At 41.3% G+C, this 11,300-nt stretch overlaps 1 protein-coding gene across 2 annotated transcripts in view; it reads left to right on the top strand.

Annotated features, from left to right (window-relative positions):
- The window catches only part of ACYP2 (acylphosphatase 2), a 143,597-nt gene extending 134,848 nt beyond the window's left edge, over window positions 1-8,749 (top strand). For both annotated transcript variants that reach the window (XM_019508099.1, XM_019508109.1), the window contains one exon: window positions 8,540-8,749. In XM_019508099.1, coding sequence (XP_019363644.1) covers window positions 8,540-8,654 — 115 coding nt within the window. In that variant the 3' untranslated portion in view covers window positions 8,655-8,749. The remainder of the gene's footprint in view (window positions 1-8,539) is intronic.
- Window positions 8,750-11,300: the final 2,551 nt, after the last annotated feature.

Below are 11,300 nucleotides of genomic sequence, written 5' to 3'. Positions count from 1 at the left end.
GTCCCCGGATCATGCGGGTGGCCCTCCTCTGGACCCTCTCAATGTTGTCCACATCCCTCCTGAAATGGGGCGCACAGAACTGGGCACAGTACTCCAGCTGTGGTCTGACCAGTGTCGCATAGAGGAGGAGGATCACCTCCTTGGCCCTGCTTGAGATGCATCTGTGGATGCAGGACAAGGTACGGTTAGCCCTACTGACCGTGTTCTCGCATTGTTGCCCCAGGTTCATCTTGGAGTCAACAATGACTCCAAGATCTCTTTATGCCACTGTGCTCTCAAGAAGGGGTTCCCCAGCCTATAGGTATGCTGCTGGTTCTTACTGCCCAAGTGCCCTGCACTTGTCAGTATTGAATCCCATCCTATTTTCATTTGCCCACCCCGTAACCTGTCCAGGTCCTGCTGTAATCTGTCTTTCGCTTCTAGCATGCCCACCTCATGGGATCTTGATCCCATGTTGCCTGCTCACTTTGTTAGCCTGCCAAAAGCCCTATTAGCTTTCTGGGTGCAGATTGCTACCTCCCCATCAGTGCTGGTACAATCATTCAAAACACTGCCAAGGTAAGTCAACTTACAAACACCTGGAAGTACAATTCCATCAATAGACATAGAAAGAGTGCTAGTCTGTCTTCCAGTGGTGGTTGAAATGTAATCTCAGTTTTCCCCCAATTGATGTTTAGTTCATAATTAGTTGAAAGGCACCAAAACAGTTTACCAAGAGATGAAGATCTTCCCTGGAGTGGACCATCATTGCATGGTCACTGCCATGTAGTTCCTGTGTAGTTTGCTTGGCAACCTTTGTCCGACTCCAATAGTATGGAGAGGCTAAACAAGTCTTCTGTATTTTGGAAGTAAATCCTGTCACGCGTACCATCACAGAGCTGCCATGTGACTGACGGAACATTTTTTGGACAGTTGAGCCCTTTCCTATGGCCCCAACATTGAGATCAGCTCACTGTGTCAAATTCTGTCACCAAATTGATAAAAGTTACATACAGGTCAAGCTCTTGCTCTTGGTACTTCTCCTGGATTTGCTGAGCAGCAAAAAATACTAGCAACCACTCCGTGGCTGGCCTGGAACTTGCACTGCAATAAGTTTCCATTCTGTAATGATCAACAGCATTTAGCTAAGAAAAATCCAAGAGAAGATTTTACCTATTGTAGCCAACAGAGAAATCCTCCTGTACATTCATACTGAACACCACTTCTATTATTGTCAGTCATTACTATAATTATTGTCCATTATTGTGTGAACCACATGTAAGAGTCACTATGGATGAGATGCTAAAAGATGTCTACAACCAGATCAGGTCCAGTCAGAATTTATTCCTTCTATGCCATGTATCGGGGAGTGCTGCTGGACAGCCTCAGAAGTGAATGAATTCTTTCAGTAATAGACATCAAGGTGATTGGCACCTATATGGCAAAGTAACAGGCACACACCTCACATCTCTTTAAGATTATAAGCAAAAAACACGTATTTGAGGAACTGCATGAAGCCAAGTTATTTCTACTAAAATCTTAATTAGGACTGTGCAAAAGTAACAATTCAGACATCATTTTCAAATAATATGTTAACAGTAAAGATCTCAGTTGCCAAGGTAACAAGTCAGGTTCACTTGATAAAAACACTTTTAGTTAATGAAATGATGAGGGGGAAAGAATGACAGATTCAATTGTTTCCTGAATTCCCCAAAATAAACCATCTCCAGTTTATGATCAGAAGGTAAGTGTGGTTTAGAGTTTGAATGGCAAGCTGCTTTAAATACAGCATTTTTTTTAAATGTGGCAAACTGTAGACACTGTAAAGCTTATCTATCCTGAGGATGTTTCCTGATTTAAAGGAAATTAACCCCAAAAACAATCACTGTGTTTTAAATGACTGGTCTTCAGTAAGAACTGCTTCAGAGTTGTATGCATCTTTGAATTCTTGAGCATTCTCTTGAGGTCGTATAGAGCCAGAGCTCGATTAGGAATGGTTTCATGGTATGCGATACTCAGGAACTGGAGTCCTCTGAGGAATAATGTTCTGAGGTTGGTTATTAATCTGTTCCAGAGTTTGTGTCTCAGTTCTTTTTCAGTCTCTTTCTAGAGGACTGGATCACACTGAGTGTGTGTTGTATAATAAATACTGGAGTGCAAGAGTTGTCAGCTGGGGGCGTGCATATCCCTGGGGGTACTTGGGAAGGCCCTAGGGGGTACACACAGGTGGGCAGGGGCAGAGCGCACCACCCACCACCCCGCACTCGCCGCTCTGTGTCCAGCCACACACCGCCGCACCCCACCCCCGGCCACCAGAGGTATACTTATTTTAAAAGGTTGAAAACGCCTGCCATAGTGGGATCAGGCCTACTTCTGACACCATGTGATATGAGGGAAACAGAAACACATGCAGCCATTGTGTGGGTTGTAAACTGGCCTGCCCCTGGGAATTGTCCTTTCTTTATTACAGTCCCCCAAGTATAGCCATTCTAGTGGGTGTAGAGGGCCAGGGCTCAGTGATCACTACACAAATATCTATCTAAATATTTAATGTCAAAGTGTAAGTTGCACACTGTTCTGCAGAACAGTTTATAGAAATGTCCTCAACAGATTCTGAATTCTTCCATATGGAACAAATGTATTGGATCCTATTTCTAGCAAACCCATCAGACATTGCTGAAGACCAGTAGATAACAGCTCTAGATAATGTAAGAGAGAGGCTCATTCCCTGCTGGTACCACTGGCAAACCTAAAATGTCTAGTACATGTAACTAGTGGCTCCAGTGTATTCTGGCATCAGGAAGGAAAAGTCTGGAGATTGCTGGGCATATGGGAAAAGACCAAGAAAGCAGGTAAAAGAACAGAGTGAAGCAAGGAAATGTAGAACAGGGCTATCCAACTCATAGTTGGCAGGTCACATGTGGCCTGTGACGGATTTATTTGTGGTCCCCCAGGCTCCTACCTGGCCACGACTCCTCCATTGCTCTGTCTGCAATAGGAGACAAGGGCTCCAGGCTCCCCCTCCCTCCACTTTCTATTCCCACCTCTGGGGCAGTGCAGGCCATGGCAGCATCCCAGAAAGCTGGGAAGGGCGTTGGGGGTCTGCACATGTGGCACTGTGTAGTGAGAGTACCTGTGCATGATGCAGCAAGGTGTAGCACAGTGTGTAGGGGGAGGGAAGGGGGGGACATCCACACACAGGGCAGTAAAGTACTGTCAGTGGCGGGCAGGGGGGAGAGGAAGCATCTGTGTGCAGCATGGTACGGGGGGCAGTGCGCCTACGTGGCATACAGCTCTGTGTGCACCTGGCCTGCACTCGTGAGGCCTGTGTGGCTTGTGGTCCCTAACTGCTTGCAAGGTGGACTGCCCTGGTATAGAAGCCTTTCCTGGCTTCTCCACCTAGATCCGGCTGTAATTGGCCACCATAAAACAGTCTCCATTTGACAGCAATTTCACTACACAGAGTATTGGAAACAAATGCCTCACCCCTGTATTTCAGTGAGGAAGTAACTGTAGTCTCTGGTTTGCAGATACTGATGTTTTGAAAACGGTAATCACCAGATGCTGCACAACAAAAACACAGTAGCCACTGTCTGATCTGTCTTGGAGTTTTATATAAGAACCTGGAGAGAGATCCACTGAAAATGCATGCTGTTTAGCATCCCAGTTGCAGAAAACTTAAAACACAGCTTTATTGGTGATGATTACAATATCAGAAATGAACTGAATTACCTCAGGACACAATTTCAAGCCAGGGCGCAGTGGCGGTACCCAGAACATCACGCACACGCTCGCTGTGTGCTTTACCAGCACTGCATCTCTTTACAAGCGTGATTCTCAAAGTTAATTCTCTTATTGCCCCGTGCCCACTTTGGTGCCGCTTGCACTGCCATGAAGAAGCTACCAACCAAGTGCACAAGGAACCCCTTGTTTAAACAAACACACACTTTGTTTCCAAAAAAACAGCTGCTGGAAATTGAAGTGGACATTATATGCAAGGAAATACAGTAAGAACAGTTTCTGCTGCTTACCAGGTAAAAGTGAAAGTAAAATCTGTGTGCCCTCCACAGAGAGCAGAACAATGAGGAGGTTTGGCTCCCTAGCTGCTGCTCCTCAGTTACTTACTACAAGGAGGGTGCATCTCCACTAGACATTTACTGCAGTTGACTAATTAGCTGAACAGTAAAGGTCTCACATCTACACGTGCACAGCTGTTAGTCTGCCGTAAACTAATCTGCTCTGCAGCAGGATAGTACTTACTTAGTAAATACAAGTACTATCCTGCTGTGGAGCAAAAAATTCTGCAGCAGTGCACATACAGTCACCGCCCAGTCTGGCTGAGGCGCAAGGGTGCACCAGCCAGCCCCTCCACAGCACATTGAGGCAGGGAGAGCAGCCCCGGCCTAGCAGGCTGACTCCCTGGGCCTCCTGCCAGCTGGGGCTGCTCTGCCCCAGCTCAACATGCTGTGATCCCAAGTGCACATGTAGACGCTTGCTCAGCAGCAATAAGCTCCAGGGCAGTGAGTGCCGGGGATTATTGCTGTGCGTTAATAGGCACACATAAACATGCCCACTAAGATCTTTCTTTCTTTATTCTGCCTTTCAAGATCAAGGTATGTATCTTATTTGGGAGCATGTTGTATGTGAAAAATATGGTGTGTTTAATAAATCACTCTTCAGGTCCAGCTGAGACTGATTCTCAGGTCCATGACAGTAGCTGATAAGCTTGTCTCCCTGTCAGAATATCCCATTAACTTGATGAAAGTGAAAATTGCTCCTACTGAAAAGACTAACTCTGAGAATTTGTTTCCCAAGAGTCCATACAAAATATTCCCAAGAGGTGGACACTTGTTCATTTTGCTTTTGGAGAACAGGTTTTTTTCAGTGGTATAACATTGAGCACTATCCTGCTTCAAAGAAGTAAATAGATTCAACTAGCCATTTCTCTTTGAGAGCGAACATGACAATATATATGCTGCTATTCATTGTGGATGGCATTCACACACACTTTCTAGCTGAACAAAACCTACATAACCTTCAAGAAACAACAGGGAGCTGAAAGAATGAATTCTACCTCATGCCTAGGTGATGGGCGACTTCACATCAGCTTATCTAAACCAGAGAGCAGTGTCTAGGCACCTAATATATAAGGGTTTATGAGTTTGGAATAGTCTAGGTTTCATAGGCAACGAGTAGCATGGCCAGAGTCCCATCTAGTCACATTGACTCCCAGACCTGCCCGGTCAGATACTCGTTCATGGCTAGATCCACTAGAGGCAGCCTTCAGTATGAGCCCTTGGGATAGAGGGTACAGTGGAATTCATGCATCTTGACCACTCTGCCACCAGACCCAGCATATCACAGTGTGCATGGTCTGCTAAAATATTACAGAAGGAGGGATAGCTTTTGGTTAAGATGATATAATAATTTAAGTATCTACTGACATAATTCTGTTTCTAACTGAACATTCTCCAGATATGGTAGAGAGTTTTCTGCCAAATGAATAAGGGGCTATACTTTTCCTTGCATTATAGGGGAAAATGTCTGTCTTAAAGCTGTTGCTCTGCATCAGATATATTATTTTTATTATTTACTTATTTGTACAATGGTTATTTACTTATGCCCCAGTGAGGGCCCTGTTGTGTTCATTCCTATACAAATATATAGTAAGTAAGATTCCATAGAAAGCTTGTGGTAAAGATGGGAACTGAGCAATGAGACAATAAGATGAATATCGTTTATGTCCTGTGTGGCTTTTAGATAGTATCAGATCTTTGTAAGCCTAGCACTTGCCTTACTGGACTCTTTACAATATGATATACATATTAACAATTCTTTCTATTTGTAAAGTCCACTTGAAAAGACTTTTTGGCCATGTTATTTTACTAGGTTTTTTGGAGGGGGGGTTGTTTGTTTTGTTGGGTTTGTTTTTTTTTTTACACACTTACATTTTTTTTCCTACAAAGCACATTAATATTCATTGAAAATGATTTATACATGATTGTAAATCAAATTTACAAATGATTTAAACCTTGATGTTTTAATCTGTTTTATTATCACATATAAAGGTCTTAAAGCACATCTTTAAAAAAAATCAAAGATTTTGTCCACTTCACATGTGTGACAATTTAATAGATTCCTAGGGTCCACTCTTCAAGGAGACGTTTGTAAAATTTAAGTTTTGCAATGCAGCAAAGGGGTAAAGAACATGCTTGGTTTTAAAGATAAACTTGGATTTTGAAATTAAGCACAGCAGGTAGGGAGGTCCTACACAGTTCATATTTGGGCACTGAAGCATATGCATTATAAGCACCAGCTTGAAGTAATGGTTGGCAGTATGAAATAAATTTTGATCACATACAAGTTATCTAGCTAACACCCCACCTGCTTCTTTTGGAAATGATCCTTTTTGAGTCTGAAAATGTATAAAAATTCAGTAGAAACTGGATATTTATTAATGTGAGCTACAGCAGAGCCTTGCAATAAAAGAATCAAGGCTTGTTTCTGCAAAGCCAATTATTTTCTAATACACACACAGGCAACCATCCCCATTTCTGTTTGTTGTTTTGCAATGAATCTTTCTCTTCCCACTTTGGATCCCCTTTGTAGTGGCCAAATAGAAAGGCACTATCCTGCGTGCCTTGGTCATAATCCCTGGCGTATATTTATACATCTCCTAAAATACTTAAGGATTTGGGGCATATTTACTTTCTTATGCAGATAGAGGAATAATAGTTTTTTGGAACCAGAAATCTGTGCACTGGGCTTCAGGGATTTAGCCTGGTTATGTAGAGCCACAAATACAACTATAGATTTGGCCATTTTAGTGGTGAGACTGATGTATAAGTAATATAACTGATGGAAAATATTGTTGTTCCATACAGTCTGAAAAAGCCTTAGAGGCACTTTTAGATATTACATTGAAGCATCAGGCATTCTGCATTAAAAGATCTTTCAGCGCTTACTCAAGCCTCTTCTTACAGACCCTATTTCCCAGGTGTGTTTCATAACTTGAATCAAGGTCTACAGCCTCTGTACCTTTGTGGATCTCATGTTGGAGATGTCTAGATAAATCCCAGTACAAGAGTATTTTATCTGTGTAATACTGAGTGTAACTTTCAGTAGAACAGATTAACAATTTCATTGTTTTAGCTTTTCAAGTTAGTATTGGACTGAGTGAAGCCTTTTATTTTAACTAATTCTTTAACAGTTACTTAAGATAGTTTTCTCATGACTAAAATGTATGCAGAACGTCTTTTTTTCCACTTAGAAATGAATTCTTTTATAAATGTGGTACTAGAAAATACCCTTTTTGCTGCATTTGCCTTAATGAAGTATATGATGATCCGGAATCTTGTGAAACAATTTGATCCAGAAATGAACCTCTTTTGTAAAATCATTCAACAGTAAAACCCACAGCAATAATTAAATCTTATATCCATAATTTGTATTATTTTTTGTTGACACAGCTGCAAGTCTTTAAGGATATGCAGTCACCATTATAAGGGACTGTATTATCATGTCAGATGGCATATTGGATGTGCAGTATTTTGTGGAACAAAAGCATTCATTTTTGGAAAGAAAGCTCAGTGTAGCACAATATTTGGCCTGATACTTTGGCAAAAGCCAGCTTAGACTTTACAAGATTTTACTAGGATAGGTATTTTACAGCAAGCTAAAAATAACGCATTATTTCTTTCAACAAAGCAAAAGAAATTAAGACTTTCAGAAGCTTAAAATATTAATAATCAATTGCAGTTCTATGTGTGTTTTAGTGAGTCTGGGAAGGATACATTTATAATATTTTTCTGCACCATATTCTTACAATGTACAGTGAAAACAGAACATAGAAAAAGTTTCCTAATTATTATCTGAAACAAATCATGAAATAAGGGCCAGATTCTACAACCCTAATTTATGATGAATAGTATGAACAGTCCTATGCCTGTGTCCTGTGGAGTTAATAAATCTGACATATAATTAAAGACTGGATTGTAATATGTGGGCATGCAAAAGTCAAATTAATGCACACCACCTCATTCTGGTGTGTTTTAGTTCCTGATGTTGCAACCTAATATTCTATATAGTTTTTTTATGTGATAAGTATTCTTTTGCCCCCTCCCTCACACTATTCAGATCCTTATACTTTCTTGTTACTGTTTTTGTAACATGAATATTTCCTTAATGATGCCAGAAAGCACACAGTATTGAAGAAACATGGCTCATTTAATTGCATTCATTTAATAATAAAACTGAGCACTTATTTTAGTAACACAGACTTAGAAGCCTGCATCAGCCTTTTTTGCTTATGTTCAGATTTTATTGGACACAAATATATTCTATAATATATTTTGAAACATTGACTTTTTATTTAAATAATTTTTATTTTAAAAAAGAGATAAGGGGAAAACACACTGGAGGGAGAGAGGGAGATAAAAATATTTGGATAATGTTAATCAGGAGTCATTGAAAAGCTCTTAAATAGGAAAGCATAACAGAAGAGCAAATGCCACACATGCAGTTCATTATGGGCTAACCCATTTGCTGTTTTTCTTTACAGGAAGGCCTGGTTGAGTAAAGTCGGAAGTCCCAGTTCTCGGATAGCCCGAACAAACTTCTCTAATGAAAAGGAGATCACCAAGCTTGATTTTTCAGGATTTAACACCAGATACTAATGGAGAGAAAAATATTTAAGCAACAAATAATAATGCTTCAGCTGCATAATACTTTCTGTGCATCCATAAAACTATATGACATCTCTATTGTACAACAGAAATAAAGAAGTGCTAAGTATAGGAATTCCCTATTTATATAATGCGGGAATGCTCATTTGCTGTGTTAGTAAAGATTGGCTTTGTGAAATTTCCAAAATGCCAATTAAAAATAATCTATTTCACTTACTTTGAGTGTTCTGTACAGAATAATTTAAGATCACTAGTACATACTCGTGCCAACCAAAATATGTAATATTTGACTATATAGAACCTAATCTTTACCAAGTAAATATACTTATTTTGTGCACAAAATAATGTAGCTATTACATTTAATACATCTGTGATGTATTAAAAATGTTTAAATCCTTCTCTTTTTTAACCAAGATCTCAGAATCATTTAATAATGTACTCTAAAAGCTATGAACTGTAAAGCTCCCTTATATTTGTAGCAATTAGTTAAAGCAGTAGCAAGCACTCTGAAATAAATGCACGTTGCCTCATAGAATAAATGCATCTAGTCACCTCTGATCAAAAGTTTTCTATAATGAGGTCTGGTTAGCTTAGTTATATGATAATGAGATGCATAGGCTTTTATTCATAGGTCTCCAACTTCAGCCAAGGACAACACTGCCTAAACGTTATTTTCACTTAAATGTCTTTTTGGTGACTGTGACAGAAGTATCGCTACTGGAGCCTTTCTATTGGTGACTCTGCCCTCCTGTTATGGGCCAACCATCTGCTTACTCACTTGCCATGCCTTGATCTTAATTGATTGATTGATGTAATTAGCAGGAGGCTGCCCACTTTATGCACCCCAGTGCCAGGGGGCGCTGTCTGCTGCTCCTTTTCTTCCCCTACACCATAGCCCAAGCCTCGCAGATGGTACTGACGTGTTTTTGACCTGGGCCCTGCTGTGATTTGGCCCTCTCCTCGTCTTCTCTCAGGGGCTTCTCACTTCCCCCCCTTGCTCTGGGGCTGGGGTCAATGCACCCCAAATGCTGCACCCTCTCTGGCACCAGGGTCCCCATACTACCGTGGAGCCCCTATGAGGCCTCCTACATCCCCCAATAGCCTCACCCAGTCCTCCGGTTAAAACAGCGAACACAAAAACACAAAGCCCCTGGGCTATAACATAAAAAGCTAAACCATCCGGCCAAACAACAGTCAGTCCCTAACCGGAAATACTCCAACCCGTAGCAGCAATCAGGGGTTGCTCATGCAGTCGGGGTTCTCCCCTCTGTCTGCACTATCCAAACTCTTCCTCCCTTGGCCACCAGAGGGGAACTGCCCTCCTGGCCACACACCTGGGCTTATATGGGCCAGGCCCTGCCCCTTCCTGTCAGCTGGCTCCCCAGCGGTTGTCCTAGCAACCAGCACCTGTGATGCTGGCTGCCCTGGTAACTGGCAGCTGGGCCTTCCCCTTCTTGCCACTAGGGGTCTCTCCCGAGCTGTTTCTGGTCTCAAGCGCAGGGCACCTGAGTGCTCTGCCACAGTGACTTATATGAAGGAGTTGATTGCTGTAAGTGGGCAGGCATTTGCATCATAAAAATCACTCTTAAAATCTGATTCTACAAAGACTTAGCCAATTATGTCACGTTAAGCACATGAACTTAATACTCATTCTTAAAGTTCAGCACTTGGATAGGTCTGCATAATTAGGGTCTAATTCTTATCTTATGTTCTTGGCAGACAGGCCAAAAATAGTCAACACAGACTGCATCTACATGAGATGCTGACTGCGTAGTAGTTCATTACTACTGCGCAATAGCGTCACATGACATGAAGCATGACGCAACGCTACTGCACAGTAGTAATGAGCTACAGCGCAGTCAGTGTCACCTAAAAGCCGTTTGGCAGCACTACTGCACAGTAACTCCAGTAACTCCAGTTACTGCACTGTCATTTAGTACGTGTGCATACTAAGTAGTAAGTACTTGTGTACTTAGTATGCACAAGTACTAAATGATTGCACAGTAACGATGACGCGATCAGCATTGCTTGTAGATGCAGCCACTGATTCTGAACAATCTCCTCAGTGCTAGAGGGGTTCCTTCCAAATAAAGATGCAGGAAGATCCACAGGGTCTGTGATGAAGTTTCAGTGCAACTTCTACTGGCTGCTCCAAGCACATTCAAGGGACATATGGAGTCAGTTTGAAGGAGTCTTGTTTTAGCTAGGGACATTACGTAACAGCACACTTAAGATTGTCTGTCATGTTCAGGACAAGATGTACATAGAAAGTTGTATTCCTGCTGACTACCAGATTCATTTTCACTGGGTCTCTTATGTTTAAAGCACTAAAGATTTCATTCTAGTGTTTATAAGAGTTATTTATAAATGGTAGTTCAAACTACACATGGCTTTTGTGATTATACACAAGTGATCTTTGTTGGAGTCATCATGAATAACCCTTGTTCAATTCAAATAGTAAACCCTAAAGTTCAAGTGTAATAGCATTTCAGCAGTGGATACATCCTCTGTCTGATAACTATATCCTCCATTTCCAAGATCTAAATGATTTATAGCTTCTGTGACAATACCTGGTGTAAAAGACATCCAGTTCAAATCAAAAGCGTTTTCAACTAGATTGCTTTGTTATTGTGATGA

The sequence above is a fragment of the Gavialis gangeticus genome, unplaced genomic scaffold, assembly GCF_001723915.1.
Source record: "Gavialis gangeticus isolate Ggan-Ray unplaced genomic scaffold, GavGan_comp1, whole genome shotgun sequence".
NCBI classification, from domain to species: Eukaryota; Metazoa; Chordata; order Crocodylia; family Gavialidae; genus Gavialis; species Gavialis gangeticus.
The sequence above is the reverse complement of the archived record's forward strand: the minus strand, read 5'-3'. Positions and strand labels throughout refer to the sequence as shown.